Genomic DNA, 23,895 nt, shown 5'->3' with positions numbered 1-23,895 from the left:
CCAGGGGTCTCAAACTCAAATCACCAGGAGGGCCACATGAGGACTGGTACGTTGGCTCAAGGGCTGCCGCCCCTGCCCACGGGGTGCAGCAGGAGGCTCAGGGCAGGGAGTTGGGGTGCAGGAGGGGTTTGGGTTCCAGCCCAGCGCTGCTTACCTTGAGCAGCTCTGGGGTGGCAGGGGTGCACACCAGGGCCAGGGTAGGTTCCTTGCCTGCCCTGGCCCTGGCTTCGGCCCTATGCTGCTCCGCTCCACTCTGGGAAGCAGTGGGCACCCTGTCCCTGCAGCCCCGGGGGCAGGGGGATCAGAGAACTCAGTGAGCTGTTCGTGAGCTGTTCTTGCCTGTGGGTACCTCCCCCGAAGCTCCCATTGGCCGCGCTTCCCCGTTCCTGGCTAATAGGAGCTTCAGAGGAGGTGACCACGGGCAAAAAACAGCTCACGGAGTTCTCTGCTCCCCCTCCCACTGGGACCGCAGGGAAGCGATGCAGGGCCCTCAGCACCACGGGGTTGGCAAATCTGCAGGCCGGATCCAAAACCCTGAGGGGCCGGATCCGGCCCAGGGCCGTAGTTTGCCCACCCTTGGCCTGGAGGTAGGCTGGGGCCGCGGCGTGCTGTGGAGGGGACTGGTGGGGCCGCGGGGAGCTTGGCGGGCTGCAGGGAAGAACCCGCGTGTTTGAGACCCCTGGTTTAGACTATAACTTTCAGTAAAAGATACTGCTAAATATATATATTACACACAAAAAGCTACATTACGAGAATTATGAGTTGTGAGGGGAGGCTGAGGGAACTGGGGATGTTTAGTCTACGGAAGAGAAGAATGAGGGGGTGATTTGATAGCTGCTTTCAACTACCTGAAAGGGGGTTCCAAAGAGGATGGATCTAGACTGTTCTCAGTGGTAGCAGATGACAGAACAAGGAGTAATGGTCTCAAGTTGCAGTGGGGGAGATTTAGATTGGATATTAGGAAAAACTTTTTCACTAGGAGGGTGGTGAAACACTAGAATGTGTTAACTAGGGAGGTGGTGGAATCCACTAAAAAAAAAAAAAGTTTCCACTAATTTTGGGTGCCCACTGTGAGACAACTATAGCCTGATTTTTCAGAGTATTTAGCATATCATCGTACTTTATATGTTTGAAGCAAAGCTCCAATTAATTTCAGTTGCAGCCTTGAGTGCTCAGCCAATCTGCAAATTATCCCAGAGTCTCAAGTCAGGCACTCAGACAATAAGGAACACACAACTACTGACCATCTGTGGAAAGTTTAAATGAGGTGCCTAGCATCACATAGGAACTCTTTGGCAGAGGCAAGTACAGAATCCAATACTCCAGGACACTAGTCAATTGCCTTAAACATGAGACTATCCTTTCTGTTCCTGCAGTCTCCTGCCTCATTCATGACACACCTTTTAACTTCTAAATTAAGGATAGTATAACGTATACAAACAAAGGGCTCAAATTAAGATTGCTTTGTAACACGAAGGAACCATGAGGGGATGGAGCTTGTCCAGTCATGCCGTGGAGGTAACACATGCACAGCCTGATCGATACCAGGAACTGTAAGAGGCCTAAGCATGCTCAGTGAGGATGGACTTGTCCACATTTTTAGCTGCTAAGAACTGAAGTAGTATCTACTGAGTATGTGCACACAGTGATTTTTCAAAAGCTTATAATTTGGCCAAATTTGGCCAGACATAGCCACCCTTTTGCCAAATTTCAAGTCTCTGCGAAAAGATATGGGGGCGCTTTAATTTTTTAAAGAAAAGGTCACCAGAATTTTTTAACATGGGTAAAACAATGTTTTCCTCTAGCTTTGTTCTTGGAAACTGCTGAACCATTTTGGCTGAAGTTTTCCAAAAGCTTTCAGCCTGAGGCAGACAGGGATGAAAATTTCAGCCCAAATGCTTAGAGTCTGGCAAAGTTATAAGCAACTGAAAAGCAAAATCAGAAGACTTCTCTACACTAACTGACAGATCTGAGGGCAGCGATCGATCCAGTGGGGGTTGATTTATCGTGTCTAGGATAGATGCGATAAATCAACCGCTGAGCGCTTTCCTGTCGATTCTGGTACTCCACCAGAACGAGAAGCGCAAGCGGAGTTGACGGGAGAGTGTCAGCTGTCGACTTACTGCAGTGAAGATACCGCGGTAAGTAGATGTAAGTACGTTTACTTTAACTACACTAGCTGAAGTTGCATATCTTAGATTGACCCCACACGGTAGTGTAGACAAACCCTCAAAATGGGAAGTGTCAAGCAACCTCAACAGCCTCTTAAGTGCCACCAGCCCTGCTTACAATAAACATGCATCTTTTTATGAATTACATCTTTTGGGGTCATCTTATGTCTTCTTAATTGAGCATTTTGGTGCTGTTATGGTATTCTCTTCATGAGTACAACAAACATATTTGTCATATTTCCAAGCAGTGTGAGACAGCTGAGACTAGAAAATTCCTGACCCAATATCTGGAAAGATTATGCTTTATCATGAATATAAGAAGAATGGAGGGTTTTTTTTTAAGTAATATACTGTAGCAGAATATGTTTCTGGATGTTTATTGCCACAGTGCTTGCACATATATGTTCAGATTGAGGTCTACTGCCTGTAAAATAATGCTTCATTTATCGCTCTCTTGTGAAGGAGGTTAACAATAAAAGTTTTTACGTAAGTGACATAAAACATCTAAATGAATGAAGTTTAACTGCTGAATACATGAAAATACAAATCTTAAACATAGAACAAGATCATGTGCATGAATGTTAGACTTTCCTGTCAAAAAAACTGAAGAAAAGTTTGTTCTTTAAAACTTGTGTATTATTGTTAACAAGTCTTCTAAGATTACATTTTATGGATAATTTGATCTAGTCACAGCTAGCAATATATTTCCCAATCTGTCAATATGCAACACCAGCCAAACAGTATAAATCGGAGTTCAACAAGCAACATAGCTTCATCCAAATGTTTAGGACAGAATGCACTGAGGTGGTGGTCAAGCCAGCACAATCAGCCCATAGGGTGTAAGGAATGCCTTGTATTGCTTTGTAGTGACCCCTGCTAGTGTTCTGAAGATATGTCACCATCAAACTCCCAAAATAAATTGATTGATTAGGCACCCATCCTGGGTTCTAGGAGCTGAAGTGCATCCAGCCTTCCTGAGGCAGACTCAATACCATGTGAAATCTCTGCGGGCAGGAATAAATAGAAGAATGCTGCCCCAGAGAGAAAATTCGACTGGGAAGACAGCAAGTGACCGTGCTGTCATCTTCCTCCTCCCTGGGGTTTCACCAGGAAAGGGTAATTTTGAATTTTTGAAGAAGCACATCTCCAAGCTGGGCTGGCATAGCCCAATTTTGGGGCCTAGCCAACTGATTCCAAGCTCTGAATGCAGAACGACATATGCAGGCGGCTGTGCCTGTGCAGGCATTTCTCATATCATTTCTGGTGCCCGAGACCCTGTGCTATAGTTCCACCGGCACATGAAATGAATCTTACATCCTACATGTAATTTAAAATACTAACCAATTTCTATGGATAGTGGACAGCTAGGAAAAAGAAGGAAGCTTCAGAAATGCAAATATACAAAATAAAACTAAAATGCCTTTACCTTGGAACCAGGAAGGCCAGGAACACCCACGAAGCCATCTTCCCCCTGAAACAAAATGTACATAACCTTCATTATTTGGCTCTGTCATCCTCCTCCAGCTGCACGGTTAACTCTCAACCCTGTGCAAAAAGAGAGGGTTGAGCGTTGGAAAGTTCACCAAAGCAGAGTTAACCGTGCAGCTGGAGGAGGATGACAGGCTCTCACTCACATGAGCAAACCACAAGAAAAAACAAAGACTGCTTATTCCCAGCAATATTTTCAAACTGAATAGTCCCAGTAGTTTTACAAGTGATTATGGATTGATATTTGCCTCGTTAATCATTTTGTATATTACATGTATTTTTACAGCAACGTCCTGGGTATATGCTGTATAGTTACATACTGCTAATTTTTGTTGCTTTGTATTTGATCACACTATATTTCACTCCCACATTCTTGAATAATAACTAGTTGCAGTGCATCAAGGAGTACTGCCAATTCTCTTTATTTTATTGAGAGTGACAGGATTTCAGAGGGTTCTGGAGCCCATCTTGTGATGACATAAGGAAGCTCCAGTTCCCTCACAAAGTCCAGTTGGCAGTTCCCTGCCAAAAGCCAGAAGAGTCTCTCTCCTCCGCTCGTTGTTTTCACAATTTAAATTGCATATTTTAATGTAATCAGGGTGATTTAAAAACAAAACACATTCAGCAGATACTTACTAACACTCACCCTGTGAATCCTGTAGATTAGTTATGTCATGGAGCCTGCTTTAAATGTTCACACTTCAGTTACAGACCACAGAACACACACACATTTTCAAAGCACACTAAGGTCAGGAGGAACTGTCAATATTCAGCATCTCTGAAAAATCAAGCTTTATGGGCCCAATTCAGTTTTGCCCTACAGCCCCTTTGAGCAAACTAGACTGGCACAAAAGGTCAATAGGTAGGCCTAAGCTCTTCCCCGAGATTACCCCAATGCCACAGGGCTTCCTGCCAGGCACAGAACCAGCTCCTCTTGCTCTGTGCTCCCTCCACAGCAGCCCCAGAGCAGAAGACATGCATACATCCCTGGTGATTCTGTGCCCTTGCAACTTTCCATACAAGTCAGAACTCCCTCAGGAGATAATTAGCCTAAACTGGGGGCTGAATTGGTCCTGTCCTTACACTGGCCCCAGCCTGAGCCATCCCTTGGCTAGATAAAATTGGGACTGTCCCGATATTTAGCCCTTTGTCCCACGTCCTGACTGATTATGATCGGGATGCCATTTGTCCTGATATTCAGGTGAGGAGACAGTCAGGGAAGGGAGACGGGTGGGCGAATGGGGTGAGGAGGTGAATGTGGAAGCGAGCGGCAAGTGGGAGGGAGGTGAGGAGGCAGGCAGATGGGTGGACAGCGAGGAGGAGAGCACTGGTTGGGTGAATGGGGGGGTGGGCACACTGGATGGACAGCGAGGAGACTAGCGGGGAGGTGAGCAGCGGGCAGGCAGGGGAGGAAGCGAGCTGCAGGTGGGCGGGCAGGAGGGGGGTGAGAAGGCAGGCGAGCAGGGATGAGGTAAGTGGCAGTCAGGCGGACGGAGGGTGCGCCGGACGGACAGCAAGGAGACTAGTGAGGAGGGAAGCGGCAGGCAGGCAGGCGAGGAGGTGAGCAGCAGGTAGGAGGGGGGTGAGGAGGCAGGCAGGCAGTGAGGAGAGTGGCGGTCAGCGGGGCATGCTGGAAGGATGGCAAAGAAAGCAGCAGGCAGGCGGGCAGACGGCGAGGAGGAGAACGGCGGGTTGGTGCGGGGATGAGAAGGTGAGCGGCGGCCAGGCGGGAAGAACCCATTATCAGCATGGATGTATGTCTTCTGGAATGGTGGTTGAAGCATGAAGGGACATATGAATCTTTAGCACATCTGGCACGTAAATATCTTGCGACGCCAGCTACAACAATGACATGCGAACACCTGTTCTCACTTTCAGGTGACATTGGAAACAAGAAACGGGCAGCATTATCTCCTGCAAATTGTAACCAAACATGTTTGTCTTAGCAATTGGCTGAAGTAGGACTGAGTGGACTTGTAGGTTCTAAAGTTTTACATTGTTTTACTTTTGAATGTAGTTATTTTTTGTACATAATTCTATATTTGTAAGTTCAACTTTCATGATAAAGAGACTGCATTACAGTACTTGTATTAGGTGAATTGAAAAATACTATTTCTTTTGTTTTTTACAGTGTAAATATTTGTAATAAAAATAAATATAAAATGAGCACTGTACACTTCGCATTCTGTGTTGTAATTGAAATCAATATATTTGAAAATGTAGAAAACATCCAAAAATATTTAAATAAATGGTAATTGCTTGACAGCCCTACATTTTTTTTACACATATTTATTTTAAAATATGGCACACATATGCATAGGAAATAAATACTATTTGACTGATCTGACAGTGGCTCTCAACCTTTCCATACTACTGATTTATCTTGTATACCCCCAAGTTTTACCTCACTTAAAAACTACCTGCTTACAAAATCAGAAATAAAAATAGGTCACAGCACACTATGACTGAAATATTGCTTACCATCTCATTTTTACCAGATAATTATAAAATAAATCAATTGGAATATAAATACTGTACTTACATTTCAGCGATAGTATATAGAGAAGTATAAACAAGGCAATGTCTGTATGAAATTTTAGTTTATACTGACTTCCCTAGTGTGTTTTATGTAGCCTCTTGTAAAACTAGGCAAATATCTAGATGAGCTGATGTACCCCCTCGAAGACCTCTGTGAACCCCCAGGGATACCATGCACCCTGGTTGAGAACTACTGATCAATAATATTCTATTGAAAACAAAGACAGTGCAAATGGAAAACATGAACACACTTGCTACTGAGTACTGAGACTAAAACAAGCAGGCCTTTTTGTTTACTAATGATTCTAAAAGTTTCATAATCTCACACAGAAAATTCTTAGAAAATTAAACCTAGCCAGCCAGATGTTTCTATCATAAAATAGAGAAGATTTTCCAGTGATATTAAACTCTGTACAAATTGACAGAATTTTGTAACTGTACTTTTTTCCTTAATGGATCTGTCCAAAGAGAAATTGTCTAAGTCTTACACAACATTGCTTGATTTACACAGCTTTAAAACAAATCTAACCCCATTGAAGTTCACAGAACTGGAAGTCATTTAAACTCAATTTAACTTATTGAAATAATATCTGAAATGCAGAAATTGTAAATGTTAGTTTAAAATGTGTTCTACAACGGTAAGGGATTATTTGGGTTGTAAAAAATGGCCACGCTTATTCAATATAATAAAATATATTATGACTTCTATATTAACAGTAACATTTGGGGCCTTGAGTAAAGGGTACTAAAAGAAACACTCTTGGTCAATAATGAAGGCCCCAAGGCCAAATGCCTTATCTGAAGGAATTATTTTTGTCCAGAAAGGTTTCATCTATTCATCAGTTCCCTCTGCTCAAGATTCAGTGGGCCAGATCCTTAGCTGGTGTAAACTGGCATATGTCCAATGATTTCAGCTACAGTGTACTCACAAGGAAAAATGTCAGAGAGCTACACCAATACAAGCATGCTGAGTGTCTGGCCTGAGGTGTGGAGCTTCATCAATCAGAGCAATATTTGTTCTGATAACATAATAGTGGTGTACTTAGTTAGCTGACAAACTTGTACCAACTACTGATTCAATTCAAGTAGTTCAGAGATACATTTTTAGTTTGTCTACTGCCATTTGGAAGTTAAAGATTTTTCTCATGGCTGTATCTCCTTACTTGGAAGCCCTTTGATATATTCTAGGCATGGGTTAATAGGCTATTTGGATTAGGGAGAATATATACACAATGAATTTAGAATTCAAATAGTTGGATAATTTTCAGATTTCTAAATCCAAATATCATTGATTCCAAATATCAAGCATGACCATGGGATTACCTCCTACCCAAAAGCCCCAGGCCACCTCACCATTACTAATTTTAGTGGTCTTTCAGGGAGTAGACGGAGGAGTGTGGGAGCTCAGTAGCCTTGTAATCTTTCCCCCTGCCCCTTTTCTTACAATATATTTGGGGGTGGCTGGTTCTTCTCCAGTCTTTTTTATGGGGCAAGTGACAGAAGGAGGGCATTGCATGACCACATGTCCAGGGGGAATTGGCTACCTGCATGCCCACCAGCCCTATTCTGCTGCAGCTGGGTGGAAACGGCTCATATTGTTGACATCCTCACTGCACTAGTGCTGAAAGCAGTGATACCTCAGAGAGCACTGAACATATTATGCACCAGCTTTTCAAAGATGCTCATCACCTATTGAGAACAAGTGCCCAAAAAGGGAGCTGAGATCCTTTGAAAATCTGGTTCATAGTAAATAGGGGAACACTCCATCCACTGACCCTCAGTCTCAGAGTTTTATCTCCATTACAGTATTCTCTACACCTGCAAGAATCAGGAGCAAGGAGCCAGGATCTGCACACTGATAACTGGAACTGCATCTCCCATAGAATAGTCCTGAGAACTACCACAAAGCATTGTGTTTTGGATGGGATTTTTAATTATTTTTTGTAAAAAGTGTTCACTGCTTCGGGTGAAAATCAGCTGTGGAAAATAGATGTAATTATACATTTTTCAGGCTGTGCCCCTTTCTTCCTTTTGTATGGCTCAACATAAATGCCACTAGCACACAACTTAGAAGAATCTCTATTGTCTAGTTAGGAAGCTCCTGCAGCCACTTTGCAGTATTACCAACATGACCTTGTTATTGCAAAATACCTACATGTTTCTCTTAAAGTTCCATTAGTCTAATCTTTTTCCAGCTCACTGGCTTGCATTACTACTCTGGAAAAATGCCCAATCTAAAATATAATGAACAACTGAAAATCTCAAAGGAAAAAATAAGACACAGCCACTATTACACTATAGGACGTACGGTCTAAGGCTGTGTGGGTTCGTATTAATCAAAGGTGAGACAGAGGGCCACACTGCAACTATTCCCTCCTCTGCTGTTTCTGTTTTGTCTATAGTCACTCTCCTAAAGGCAATAAGACTACTGAACACCTCCCAGATCTACTTTTCACAGAATCATAGAAGATTAGGGTTCATAGAATATCAGGGTTGGAAGGGACCTCAGGAGGTCATCTAGTCCACTCCCTGCTCAAAGCAGGACCAACACCAATGAAATCATCCAAGCCAAGGCTTTGTCAAGCCAAGCCTTAAAAACCTCTAAGGATGGAGATTCCACTACTTTCCTAGGTAACCCATTCATAGAATCATAGAAGATTAGGGTTGGAAGAGACCTCAGGAGGTCATCTAGTCCAATACCCTGCTCAAAGCAGGACCAACACCAACTAAATCATCCCAGCCAGTGCTTCACCACCTTCCTAGTGAAATAGTTTTCCTAATATCCAACCTAGACCTCCCCCAATGCAACTTGAGACCATTGCTCCTTGTTCTCTCATCTGCCACCACTGAGAACAGCCGAGCTCCATCCTCTTTGGAACCCCCCTTCACTCTTCTCTTCTGCAGACTAAATAAACCCAGTTCCCTCAGCCTGTCCTCATAAGTCATGTGCCCCAGCCCCCTAATCATTTTTGTTGCCCTCCGCAGGACTTTCTCCAATTTGTCCACATCTTTTCTATAGTGGGGGGTCCAAAACTGGATGCAATACTCCAGATGTGGCCTCACCACTGCTGAACAGAGGGGAATAATCACTTCCTTCAATCTGATGCAATGTTCCTTCCAATGGAGCCTAATATGCCGTTACCCTCTTGGCAACAACGGCACACTGCTGACTCATATCCAGCTTCTCATCCACTGTAATCCCCAGGTCTTTTTCTGCAGAACTGCCACTTAGCTGGTCAGTCCCCAGCCTGTAGCAGTGCATGGGATTCTTCCGTCCTAAGTGAAGGACTTTGCACTTGCACTTGCCCTTGCCGAACCTCATCAGATGTCTTTTAGCCCAATCCTTCAGTTTGTCTAGGTCACTCTGGACCCTATCCCTATCCTGCAGAGACCTCATCTGGAATACTGTGAGCAGTTCTGGTCTCCCATGTTTAAGAAGGATGAATTCAAACTGGAACAGGTACAGAGAAAGGCTACTAGGATGATCCGAGGAATGGAAAACCTGTCTTATGAAAGGAGACTCAAAGAGCTTGGATTGTTTAGCCTAACCAAAGGAAGGCTGAGGGAAGATATGATTGCTCTCTATAAATATATCAGAGGGATAAATACCAGGGAGGGGGAGGAATTATTTAAACTGCATAGCAATGTGGACACAAGAACAAATGGATATAAACTGGCCATTGGGAAGTTTAGACTTTAAATTAGACAAAAGTTTCTAACCATCAGAGGAGTGAAGTTCAGGAATAGCCTTCCAAGGGGAGCAGTGGGGGCAAAAGACATCTGGCTTCAAGACTAAGCTTGATAAATTTATAGAGGGGATGGTATGATGGTATCATTGATCTTTGACTATTAGCGGTAGATATGCCCAATGGCCTGTGATGGGATGTTAGATGGAGTGGGATCTGACTATAGAGAATTCTTTCCTGGGTGTCTGGCTGGTGAGTCTTGCCCATCTGCTCAGGGTTTAGCTGATCGCCATATTTGGGGTCAGGAAGGAATTTTCCTCCAGGGCAGATTGACAGAGGCCCTGGGGGTTTTTCCCCTTCCTCTGCAGCGTGAGGCACGGGTCACTTGTTGGAGGATTCTCTGCACCTTGAAGTCTTTAAACCATGATTTGAGGACTTCAGTAGCTCAGACATAGGTTAGGGGTCTGTTACAGGAGTTGGTGGGTGAGATTCTGTGGCCTGCGTTGTACAGGAGATCAGACCAGACAATCATAACGGTCCCTTCTGACCTTAAAGTCTACGATTCTATGATTAATGAAGATGTTGAACAAAACCAGCCCCAGGACAGACCCCTGGGGCACTCCACTTGATACCAGCTGCCAACTAGACATCGAGCCATTGATCACTACCTGTTGAGCCTGATGATCTAGCCAGCTTTCTATCCACCTTATAGTCCATTCATCAACTCCATACTTTTTTCGCTTGCTGGCAAGAATACTGTGGGAGACCGTATCAAAATCTTTGCTCAAGCTTTTCTCCTTCTTTTCCTCCATTCACCATTGTTAAAAGACCAAGCAGTAATACAGACAGAGTAACCAAATAGTTTCCTCTTGAGACAATTGTGAAGCCCTTTCTTTAGTAATCAGAGTGCTATTTTGAAGTTTATAGCATAACTAATAAGCATTTACACTCTATACAAATATATTCTAATCCATTCATCTAAACCCTAGTCTACACTACAAATTTATGTCAGTATAACTACATCATTCAGGGATGTGTTAGAATGTAGTTATACCAATCTAACCCCTGGTGTAGATTGTGCTATGTTGATGGGAGGGCTTCTCCCATTGACATAGCTACTGCCTCTTGGGGAGGTGGAGCACCTACGCCGACGGGAGATGCTCTTGTCACCATAGGCAGCATCTTCACTAAGTGCTAGACCTGCATGGCTGCAGCGCTGTAAGTACAGACAAGTCCTAACTTTCCATCTCTTCTCTACCTCCTGTATTGTGTGATCTGCATCTAGATTGTAAACTCTTTGGGGCAGAGATTTCCTTTTCTTTTACGTTTATGCAGCACCCAGCACAATGGTGCTTGAGGCCCCTGTTTGTTCATGAAATAATTAGAAGGTGTTTGCCCCAGTGAGTTTTGCATACTCCTTACCTGTCTGCTGCTCTTGACGCAGCTTTCACTCAAAGATATAGACAGCTAAATGAAAACCTATCACTGGAGATTGCAGTTAATGAAAATACTTAAGCATTACTGTCAATAAAGAAAATATATATCTTACACACGTAAGGAAAATATGTAAAATTAACCCCCAAGGTAACTATTTAGTGAAGTCACATGAGGGATAAATCTATCCCAATTAGTGTTCAAGTGTGCTCTCCTATTCTAAATTAAAGCAATTTCCCCCTCATTTGTGGAGCTTTGCACGGAATTTGACAGTAATTCAGAGAGAGAATCAGCTGGCTGGGCTCCCTGTACCACAACTGTAAAAATCTGGCTTCTGTTAGCTATTTTAGGATTACAAATCAAAAACCTGTGTTACCAGCTGTACTACATGTGTGTGACTGCTGAACCATCTGCACTACACGCCCTTTGCCTGTTGCTTTACTTAGTGTGGGTTAGAAATGAGTTCACTGAAGAGAAAGTCAACAGCAAAGTTAGCAAGCACTTTTTCTATTTTTGGAAGCTCCACACAACAGCAACGATGCTGACTGATAATTATTCAAGACTTGGCCCAGCCTCAGACAGTTGCGTTGGGCTAATCCACTCAGGTTTCAAACATGCAACCTGAGTCGTGTGTGTTCAGGAACACTGGCTTGCAATGGATGTTTTGACTAGATCCCATTGTGAAAATAAATCACATTTTTCATCAATATTATTGATTTTACTATATGAAGAATATAAATATAGACAGCTTTTATGTCTGAAAACTGGATATTTGCCACTTAACAAATACTATCTTTGTTTGAAAAATGAAACTCTATGTGCAGTTTGTGGGGAATAAAAAACAACAAATTAAAAAAAAACAAACACACTATTGGTATAACAGAAATGTCATGTTTGAGCTGGTTTCACTGAAAGCAAATAAACTATTATTTCAGCCCAGAAGTTTGGCTGTGAAAAACAATGTAGATCCAATTGCCGAGGGACCGAAGATTATTATAAAAGTCTTTCCCTGGGTTTCCCTTTGCACATTTACAGATCCTCCAAAGTTTAAAATCTGACAATGGTGGAGTTATAGTTCAATTCATTACAACTCACAGCAGTCAACAAAACTGCCTGCAGCCTCAATATAATTAATGTAATATAAAAGACTCTACTTTCTGGGGCTTGTAGAAAGCTTTTAAAATTTCCTCCAGGTAAATAATTGAACTACAAGGTGTAAGCCACATAGAAAATTTTGTTACAGGCAATAGAATAAACTACTTTTTAAATTAGAGAGGTAACCTAGGAATTATCCTGTCAGAACCAATCAATGACCCATCAAGCTGCAATCCTGACTTTGGCAAAATCCAATAGACAATCCTTCAAAGAAAAACAAAAACAGAAAACACAGCTAGGCATAGTGTGCTTGACAATTTCTGCAAATGCTACTGCGTGGGGAGAAAAATTCCTTACTGACATACTTGGGGACTAACTCTGATTAGCCTGTGACACTGACTACAACTGGGAGAGGGAGCAAGACTAGAAACAAGCTGGGCTTTTCTTCACATACAGCACTATAGAAGCGCCGGTGCCACGGTGCCGCTGTAGTGCTTCAGTGAAGACGCTATTACGCCGATGGGAGAGCGTCTCCTGTCGGCGTAGTTAATCCACTTCCCTGAGACGTGGTAGCTGTGTCAATGGAAGAAGTTCTCCTATCAACATAGCACTGTCTACATGGATGGGGGGGTTAGGTTGGTAGAACAACTTTGCTCAGGGGTGTGGATTTTTCACACCCATGAGTGACATAGTTATACTGATATAGGTCTGTAGTGTAGACCTGGTCGATTACAGAAGCCTTAAAAATGTGGGTATGACATATGGCCACTGTGTGGAATGGCAGTTGTTGTTATGTAAGGATGTAGGGTGCAGCTGCATCCACCATTTTGGGGGTGCTTCTGGGAGGTACCTTGAACAGACTAGTGTAGGCTGCTGCTTGTTGGCAGCTGTTGTTACTGTATTACATAATATTTAAATACAAAATAATTTAGTTGTTAAATATAAGCTCTCTGTGCCTTAATAAGAGACCCATGAACACTACAATTTGAGTCCTGGATTAAATAGTTGTAGGCACTGAATAAATATTTGCAGTATTGCTAACTCCAAACATTCAAAAAAGCATGAGCTGGGTCACCCAAAATCATGAGACAGGCTTAAAAAGCATGAGATTTTTAAGAAGTTGTACTTTTGACTTCCCTTTATGAGCATTTAGGGTACACTAGGGTCACATTTTCATCATTTTTCTCTGCAGTTATGAAGAAGGCTAGAAACTTACTTTAAAAAATAGTAATAATGAAGCTGAGAGTCTCATCTATTCACATGACTCCAGAAGCTGGGGTTTTAAGAAAAGTACTAACTGTTGGACTCGCAATAATATTATAAGATTTGGCAACACTTCTGTGCTGTGGCATGGGCATGAAGATAAAGCTAGTCCTAATCTACAAAGGGAAACAGAGGCAAGGAGCAGGTGAGACCGCCACTTTTGCCTGTACAAGGGGCTTGGAGGGTGCCCTAGAGGGTGGATGGGAACGGCTATGGCTATTCCCCAAGGAGAAGTGTGTGAACTGCCCCTGAGGAAGAAAGCTGGTTGCTTGGCAACCAGCCAGAAACAAATCCTGCTGCTGCCTGCATCAAAAAGGCAGATGCCCAGGCGTGGCCCCTTGCAAGCCACCAGAAGAACAGCTGCAGCCTCAGCAACAGCCCAGCTATGAGTAGAGAAGGAGGAATCCAACTAGGGTTACCACTGGCCAGTTTTTAAAACAGGCCAGACTTGTTTTTGTACTTACTGGCCAGTTAAAAGATTTGATGTGCCAGGCTAGGGACGGGACATGTTAGAGTGCTCTACAGTTCACACTCCTATACGGAGAACTGTGGCCCTGTGTTAGGATAAGGTAAGAAAAATAATATAACATAAAAGTACAGTGTGTACGACAGACTCTGTGTGTGTGTGTGTGTGTGTGTGTGTGTGTGTGTGTGTGTGTGTGTGTGTGTGAGAGAGAGAGAGAGAGAGAGAGAGAGAAATCATTTTCTAAAACACTTAAGTTGATCATTAGCTACAGCATCACTAAGACCATTTTTGTTGGGGAGGGAGGCTGGTGTAACACCAACAGATCCCGGTCGTCAGCAGGTGGGATACAACCTGGGACCTCTGGAGCTAAATGCATGAGCTAAAAGCCATATGGCTGTTAGCTAAGGCTGTAGTGCAGACTCATTAATCTCTCTCTCTAAGTGGTCTCGGTTCTACTTAGAGAGGACAGAACACCACACTCAGGAGGTGTGTGGGTTACACTAGCAGTGGCCAGCTTTTCTGCATCTCAGAGGTGGCAACTCTGAAGAGCACATTCCAGCTACAGGACCTTAGACAGAGAGAGCAGACCTCAGATCAAGATCCTGGAGCATACTCTTGCAGAAAAGCTCCCAGACAGGACCAGCTAGTGCACCCTAGCTAGCATATCTTAGATTAAAATGTCTAGCCAATGAGCAGGAGGTTATTTTTGTTTTGTTTTAAATCACATCTTACAGGAGGCACATCAGCACAGTCCAGCACATCGAGTGACCAAAGAGATTACACACCACACAACAGAACCACTAACCCAGGAACCTATCCTTGCAACAAAGCCCGTTGCCAACTGTGTCCACATATCTATTCAGTGGACACCATCATAGGGCCTAATCACATCAGCCACATTATCAGAGGCTCGTTCACTTGCACATCTACCAATGTGATATGTGCCAGCAATGCCCCTCTGCCATGTACATTGGCCAAACTGGACAGTCTCTACGTAAAAGAATAAACGGACACAAATCAGACATCAAGATTATAACATTCAAAAACCAGTTGGAGAACACTTCAATCTCTTCGGTCACTCGATTACAGACCTAAAAATTGCAATTCTTCAACAAAAAATTTCAAAAACAGACTCCAATGAGAGACTGCTAAATTGGAATTAATTTGCAAACTGGATACAATTAACTTAGGCTTGAAAAAAGACTGGGAGAGGATGGGTCATTACACAAAGTAAAACTATTTCGCCATGTTTATCCCTCCTCCTGCTTTTCCTCAGACGTTCTTGTTAACTGCTGGAAATGGCCCACCTTGATTATCACTACAAAAGGTTTTTTTCCCCTGCTCTCCTGCTGGCAATAGCTCACCTTACCTGATCGTTCTCCTTACAGTGTGCAGTGTAACACCCATTGTTTCATGTTCTCTGTGTATATAAATCTCCCCACTGTATTTTCCACTGAATGCATCCGATGAAGTGAGCTGTAGCTCACGAAAGCTTATGCTCAAACGAATTTATTAGTCTCTAAGGTGCCACAAGTCCTCCTTTTCTTTTTGCGGATACAGACTAACACAGCTGCTACTCTGAAATTTCATGTAAGTTCACTTGCATTAACAACATCATTCTTGCGGTATAAAGCGAAGCCACCACCAACACTGGTGCTCTCTGCCAACCAGCTAATGACGAGATAATGGCAGAATACTTGAAGTATTGAAAGCTCTGCCCCAACGTCTCCGAAACATTGGCAATAGTCTTTCATCCAAGCAATAAAGCCACTAAGGAACCACTTAATGTCACTTTTCATGGTCAATGGGTCCGAAATGAGCCCTAATTTAAGTACTTGGGTGTAACTTTGGAACAAACTTGACTTTTAAAGCTCATCAAAAAAAAAAAAGACATGAAAAAAGGTAAAAACAAGGACTAACCTCATCCAAAAGCTTGCAGGACCAATATGGGACGCCAATGCGTGCACACAACTCTATCGCTGGCACACTCAAGTGCTGAATATTGTGTAACAGCCTGGGCAGGCAGTTAACATACCAAATTTCTGGCCGTGCAGCTTAACGCCATGATGAAAATTATAACTGAAACATTATAATTCCAGGGAGGAGGGACAGCTCAGTGATTTGAGCTCTGGCCTGCTAAACCCAGGGTTGTGAGTTCAATCCTTGAGAGGGCCATTTAGGGATCTGGGACAAAAATTGGGGATTGGTCCTGCTTTGAGCAGGGGGTTGGACTAGATGACCTCCTGAGGTCCCTTCCAACCCTGAAATTCTATGATTCTCTGATTAAAATGAGCACCTATTCAATAGTAGCCCACTCAGACATATACCCACATCCAAGATGCAGAGAGAAACACGTAACAGCTCATGAGTACAAGCAAATCGTGGCCAACCTGAAAATTCATGAGGACACCTCCAATACCTTCTGAAATCTCACAAGCTTTTTTTCAGGGCTTTGGAGCGGAGCCTAGAGCTGGAGCGTGGAGCAGCTCCAGAGCAGCAGAGCTCCAGGTTTTTGCCTGGAGCTGGAGCAGAGCCAGAGCACAGCTCCAAAGCTCTGCTTTATGGGGGAATTGGTCTAAAGCTTTTAAAGCATCCTCATTCAATCCTGACATGCACTGGAAAGAATTCTGGGATAATTCTAATTCCCCAAACAAACATTTGATTGCTGACCCCACGAAAGAACTTCTCCGCTTTAATCTACCCTGGAAACAATGGTCTAGATTAAACCGCTTCTGAACACTGCCTGGCAGATGCTGTCATGTCTTACATCTCTGGAAGAGAACACACAATGGCACTGTAGACACCAGTTGTAAACTATGGAACACATTATAAATCAGTGCCCACTTGGACTGTTTGCCGGTGGCATTGCAGGTTTACTCCAAGCGATTTCCAAAGCTACCCATTGGCTCTAAACTGGATGTGGCTACATGAACATTTCTAATCACCTCATGTACTATACAAAAGAAGTTCTGTTGATTTTTTTGGGTGGGAGGGCAGGGAATACCAGAGTAGTTGCCCATCTATTAACTCAGGGGTTCTCAACCAGCAGTATGCGTACCCCTGGATTCTGGCTTTAGACAAGGCTCAGAAGTGAAAAATAGGCTCAAGTATCACACTGAAATGTAAGTATAATATTTATATTCCAGTCAATTTACTTTATAAAATTATATGGTAAAAATAAAAAGTAAGCAATTTTTCAGCAATAGTATGTTGTGACACACTTGTATTTTTATGTCTGATTTTGTAAGCAAGCAGTTTTTAAGTGAGGTGAAACTTGGGCTACTCAAGACAAATCAAAATCCTGAAAGGGGTACAGTAGTCTGGAAAGGCTGAGGACCGCTGCACTAACTCACATCTGCTATGTCACTGCTTCATTCAATGCTAGAACATGATGTTCATACACTAAAGAATTTTAAGGTAAAAAGGATTATTATGATCATCCAATCTGTCCTCCACATCCAATAGGAATTTGCCCAGTACTTCCTATATCAAGCCAAAAAATTCTAGTTGAACTGGAGCATATCTTTTAGAAAGACATCCAATCTTGATATAAAGACTTGAAGCATTGGAGAATTCACCACTCCCCATGGTGAATTGTTCCAATAGTTTATTACCCTCACTATTAAAAATGTGTAATTTACTTTCTAGTTGAATTTTGATGAATTCATTATCTAGTCATTAGATTTTGTTATGCCATTGTCTGCTAGATTAAAGATCCCTCTAGTGCCAGATATCTTCTCCCTGTGCAGATGATTATATACTGTGATCAAGACACTGCTGCAGACATCAGTAGAGTGAGTCACTGCAGATGTTCTTCAGCAAGCTGTATACCAGTGGTGAGCAACCTGCAGCCCGCAGGCTGCACACGGCCCGTCAGGGTAATCCACTGATGGGCCACCAGACCGTTTGCTTACATTGACCACCCGCGGGCATCACCTGCTTCCTGCAGCTCCCATTGGCTGGGAATGGCGAACTGTGGCCACTGGGAGCTGTGAGCAGCCATGCCTGCAGGTGGTCAATGTAAACAAACTGTCTCACAGCCTTTCAGCAGATTACCCTGATGGGCCCCATGCGCCCTGCAGGTTGCCCACTACTGCTGTATACCATCTGATTCACCACCATGCCTGATCTGAAATTCTTATGATACAACTTATCAATGCTGGCTTGAAACTGAATATCAGCTGGGGACAGAAAGCGAAAGATACATCAGGGCTATAAGAAATGTCAATACTACATTTTACAAGTATTTTTGAAGCTTCCATGGAGATGCTGAACAGTAGCTTCAGAAATATCCTGAATTCTGCCAAGGTTCCATACAATGCAGGAATTGTGCTAGGCAGTGTATCCAAACTGAGAGATCTATCAAGACAGCTGCACAGAAAAGAGCGCATTACCAGAAGCTCACACTAATGTCACACACACAACCACAGATTCCAAAGCCAGAAAGGACCATTGTGATCATCTAGTCTGACCTCCTGTATAACACAAACATTGTTGCAGTTTTGTGTATTTATATCAGTGGTTGTTGATCCAGGAGTATATTCTGAAGAGGCAGAACAGGCCACACATTTCATGTCTTTTGGCAATATCAAATTATGTAATGGAAAACACATTTGAGTCTATGATGCTGATAAACTGGGTGCCAGCTCTGGCCAAGGCTGTAGTTGTTAGTTAAGAACTGAAACTACAGCTGGAAACCAAACCAGTTCATCGTTATGTTAGTTTTGTTCAAAATAGGTATTAATCTTATATTCATGTACGTAGCGTTTAGACTCTATGAAATGCTGGTAAGTTGATGCATGCATTAATTTAACTTGCAATGTCTGTATTCCATGTTACAAGATAAAATGTAAGTTTGTTTTATAACTGTAAAAATGCCTGTTTTTAACTTGTGAACTCAGACACGAAGAATAGCTCCACTCACCCATCCAAGGAGGACTATAAAAATTAAATGGACCATCATAGGAAAAAACCTTTGTTAATTGCCCCCATCCACCTATGGGGGAGTAAGTGCAGGAGGCCTTCTCCCATCAGTTGGAATGCCAAAAGAGGGAAATAAAAATAGCTATGTAGTGAGGTGGTGTGGTTCCCTGCTGCCCCGGAGAGAGATGAGCCCCTCTGAACACCAGAGTGGGCAGAGCCAGGGAGCTTTGATTTAGTTGGGGATTGGTCCTGCTTTGAGCAGGGGGTTGGACTAGATGACCTCCTGAGGTCCCTTCCAACCCTGATATTCCATGATTCTATGGTTCTCTGAGCCCACCTCCCAGAGGGTCAAGTGTTGCCCCAGAAGTATAAAGGCCCGACCCCAGAGCTCATTGAGAGAGCAGCCATCGGGGAGGCCAGACGCCTCCGGCCTAGCTTGCGATTGGGAAAGCCCAGCTGCCTGCAGAAAACCTGAGGACTGGCCCAACCTGCCCTGCGCCAGCTACCCGGAGGAGTTGCCGAGCCTGCCCTGCGCCAGCTACCCGGAGGAGTTGCTGAGCCTGCCCTGCGCCAGCTATCCCATGGAACCCATGGTGCTGGATCCCCCTGAGGACACCACCCTGACCCAGGTACCTCAAGAGGGGGAGTCTGGAAGTAGCGAGGGGGCAGCCGACGCTAGTCTGGCTGCAGCACTGCCAGAGCCCACGTCAGTGTGTTGCGGCCAGGATCCCCACTGACGCAGCAGTGGGTCTTCTGCCGCTGCTAGGGCCCCGGGCTGGGACGCAGTGGAGTGGGAGGGCCTGCGTCCCCCCCCACCACCCAATTTGTCGGTGGCAGTCTCCCCCCTCCCAGGCCCTTTGGAACCTAGGGCCTGGGCTTACTGCTTATATACTACAGGAGGACTTGTGGCACCTTAGAGACTAATAAATTTATTTGAGCATAAGCTTTCGTGAGCTCTGTAGCTCATGAAAGCTTATGCTCAAATAAATTTATTAGCCTCTAAGGTGCCACAAGCCCTCCTTTTCTTTTTGCGGTTACAGACTAACACGGCTGCTACTCTGAAACCTGCTTATATACTGTTATTGCTCAGCCCCTGTCTGAGAGCCTGAGCTCCTGATCAATGTTCCCTCTAATTTTTGACAAGCCATGTGCGCAAAAAATTTCTTCTATGCAAATTGCTGTGCTTCTGTGCAAATTTGTGTGTGGGCGGTGTTTCACCGTGTGCACAGGGTTTAGGATCGGTGTGTGTGCACACATGCGCACAGCTTAGAGGGAACAGTGCTCCTGACTCACCATTGCCCCCACCCTGACCTAGGGCCTGGTCTTACTGCTTATATACTGTTATTGCTCAGCCCCTGCCTGAGCGCCTGACTCACCATTTTCCTGCCCTGACCTAGGGCCTGGGCTTGTCATTATATACTGTTATTGTTCAGCCCTTGCCTGAGGGCCTGAGCACCTGACTCACCAGTGCCCCTGCCCTGTCTCAGGATCTGGGCTTGCTGTGTTTATTTGTACCTTCACTAAGGCCATACAGGAAGACTCCCGCGGCCGGACTAATTCCCTGCAAGAGCTGTTCCCAAAGGTAGTGAGGCGGTGTGGTTCCCTGCCACTCTGGAGAGATGAGCTCTGGCTAGCCTCTCTACAAGCTAACTGTGAAAATTTTTCAACTCTTTCAAGTTTGAATGCTTACAAGGGCTGGAACTAGGAAACAAAAAGCCGAGATCCCCAGGGTCAATCTGGGTTAAGCCCTGTCATAAATATAAAGGGAAGGGTAAACCCCTTTGAAATCCCTCCTGGCCAGGGGAAAGCTCCTCTCACCTGTAAAGGGTTAAGAAGCTAAAGGTAACCTCGCTGGCACCTGACCAAAATGACCAATGAGGAGACAAGATACTTTCAAAAGCTGGGAGGAGAGAGAGAAACAAAGGGTCTGTGTCTGTCTGTATGCTGGGTCTTTTGCTGGGGATAGACCAGGAATGGAGTCTTAGAACTTTTAGTAAGTAATCTAGCTAGGTATGTGTTAGATTATGATTTCTTTAAATGGCTGAGAAAAGAATTGTGCTGAATAGAATAACTATTTCTGTCTGTGTATCTTTTTTGTAACTTAAGGTTTTGCCTAGAGGGGTTCTCTATGTTTTTGAATCTAATTACCCTGTAAGATATCTACCATCCTGATTTTACAGGGGGGATTTCTTTATTTCTATTTACTTCTATTTTTTATTAAAAGTCTTCTTGTAAAAAACTGAATGCTTTTTCATTGTTCTCAGATCCAAGGGTTTGGGTCTGTGGTCACCTATGCAAATTGGTGAGGCTTTTTATCCAACATTTCCCAGGAAAGGGGGGGTGCAAGTGTTGGGAGGATTGTTCATTGTTCTTAAGATCCAAGGGTCTGGGTCTGTAGTCACCTAGGCAAATTGGTGAGGCTTTTTACCAAACCTTGTCCAGGAAGTGGGGTGCAAGGTTTTGGGAAGTATTTTGGGGGGAAGGACGCGTCCAAACAGCTCTTCCCCAGTAACTAGTATTAGTTTGGTGGTGGTAGCGGCCAGTCCAAGGACAACGGGTGGAATATTTTGTACCTTGGGGAAGTTTTGACCTAAGCTGGTAAAGATAAGCTTAGGGGGGTTTTCATGCAGGTCCCCACATCTGTACCCTAGAGTTCAGAGTGGGGGAGGAACCTTGACAAGCCCTAAAAAGACATTCAATGCTGACAGATTGCTACACCTCTGTCACCTTTAGAATTACAAACTGAAACTCATTTGTGCGTATATGCTTGCTTGCTTTAACCTGTAAAACAACTCTCATTTCTCTTTCTTAGTTAATAAATCTTTAGTTTATTACAGGATTGGCTAAAGACTTTGTCTTTGGTGTCAGATCTAAGGTACAAATTGATCTGGGGTAAATGAGTGGTCTCTTGGCACTGGAAGCGACCTCAATATTTTGTGATTTTTGGTATACGTGATCATTTATCACTAAGTCCAGCTTGCTTGAGTGGCAAGACAGATTTGCAAGCCCAAGGGAGCTGTCTGCGACTCCATGGTAAGATTGTTACAGTCTTGTTAATTGTTAATACATTTGTTACTGGGTTGGTTAATTCTAATTAGAGAACATACCACTAGGTTGGGGGTGTCTGCCCTGTTTTTAACAGGCTACTCTGAGATTGGCACTCTCAGCTGTGACCCACTTCAGCCAGTGTGACATGGTCAATGTTGGATAGGTTTTCCACACTCTAGTTCACAACCTGGAAGACCGACTGATGATCACAAAAGCTTCAAGACCTCAAGATCTGACTCTGACATGCATTAGCAGAATAGTTTCTGGTTGTAGATTTCATTAAACACTTGGACCTGAAGACCTGACCTAGTAGCTTGGATATAACCTATGGGGACAAGTTAAGAAGTCTCCACCATGAATTTAAATTCAGTGTCACGTGAGAATGCTCTATAGCTCCCCCTACAGTGCTAAGTGGTGCTTCAGGCATTCCCTGCCTTAGTTCACAAGTTGCGGCCACTTGCTCAGAACAGGGCAGCTCATGCCGTAAGCTTAGCGTCAGTCTCTAAACAGATAACTAAAGGATAACAAAACTCAGAATTTAGCTGTCTGCACCTTTAAACAAACAAAACTCAAAGGCAGCTACTTAGGCTTTGTCTACATTGGCACTTTGTTGGCAAAACTTGTGTCGTTTAGGGGTGTTAAAAAACACACCTCCAAACAACAAATGTTTTACAGATGAAAAGCATCAGTGTGAACAGCATTTTGTCAGTAGGAGCGCTCTCCTGCCAACAAAGCCATTGCCGCTCGTGGGGGGTGGAAGTCTTTTGTCGGCAGGAGAGCTCTATCCTGCCAACAAACAGCAGCTACACTGAGTGCTTTTCAGTGGCATGACTATAGTGGCACAGCTGTGTAGCCAAAATCCTCGTAGTGTAGCCATACCCTTAGATGCAGCGTTTTAGGGCAAGGCCTTGACCTGACCCTGGAGTTCTGGGTTAGCACTGAAGAGTTCCTCCTCTGTCCCAGTCTCACCTTACATACCCCTAAGAAGATGCAGGCAAGCCGCCTTAACTGTCCTGCTAGTTCCTGATTAGTCATGTCCCCTCCTTGCCTATCTAGGCCGCTGGGGAGATGTCTACACTGCAATAAAACACCCCTGGCTGGCCTGGGTCAGCTGACTCTGGCTTGATGGGCTCAGGCTGTGGGTCTATAAAATTGCAGTGTAGATATTTGGGCTTGGGCTGGAGCTCAGCCTCTTGTAAGAATAAGGCCTTTTCCTGTAGCCATACTGTAAGGCCTTTGTCTGGGGCCATATTAGGCGAGCAGCAGCCATTAACCAAGAAGCAGAAAGTCACATCCTCACGTTCCATCTAAATTACATTAAAACAATGTAATATCGGGCTGTTAAGGCGGTGATCCTGTTCTAACAGCACCCACCATCACCAGATAAAGAAACAGATCTTAAGATGGTAAAAGAAAACCAAAAGTAACAGAGAATTTTGTGCGGGTAACACTCTGGGACCCTCCCTTTTCTTGGGATCTCAGCCTGCTCTCCAGCCCAAGCCAAAGGTCTACACCGTAATTTTATAGCCACACAGCCCAAGCCACCTGACCTGAGCCAGCTGTGCATGTTTTATTGCAGTATAGACCTACCTTGGAAGACTAAGTAGCATGGTTTGAGTGGATTTTCCTTGAGCAGAGGGGTGTCAGGGCACCTTTGCCTCCAGTGGGAGATAAACAAGGCCTGTTAAACACTGTCACAGTCACATTTACTACTAAGGTTCCATTTACACATGCATTTCAAAGGGTGAATTATAAAGAATTCATAGATATTTATAAGCATGTT

The 23,895-nt window shown here is 43.9% G+C and overlaps 1 protein-coding gene across 1 annotated transcript in view; it reads right to left on the bottom strand.

Annotated features, from left to right (window-relative positions):
- COL19A1 (collagen type XIX alpha 1 chain) overlaps window positions 1-23,895 on the bottom strand; it is a 337,043-nt gene that overhangs the window by 237,260 nt on the left and 75,888 nt on the right. The window contains exon 11 of the mRNA XM_073336362.1: window positions 3,598-3,642. Coding sequence (XP_073192463.1) covers window positions 3,598-3,642 — 45 coding nt within the window. The remainder of the gene's footprint in view (window positions 1-3,597; window positions 3,643-23,895) is intronic.

The sequence above is a fragment of the Lepidochelys kempii genome, chromosome 3 (assembly GCF_965140265.1).
Source record: "Lepidochelys kempii isolate rLepKem1 chromosome 3, rLepKem1.hap2, whole genome shotgun sequence".
In the NCBI taxonomy this organism is placed as follows: Eukaryota; Metazoa; Chordata; order Testudines; family Cheloniidae; genus Lepidochelys; species Lepidochelys kempii.
This window is presented reverse-complemented; position numbering and strand designations above follow the sequence as displayed.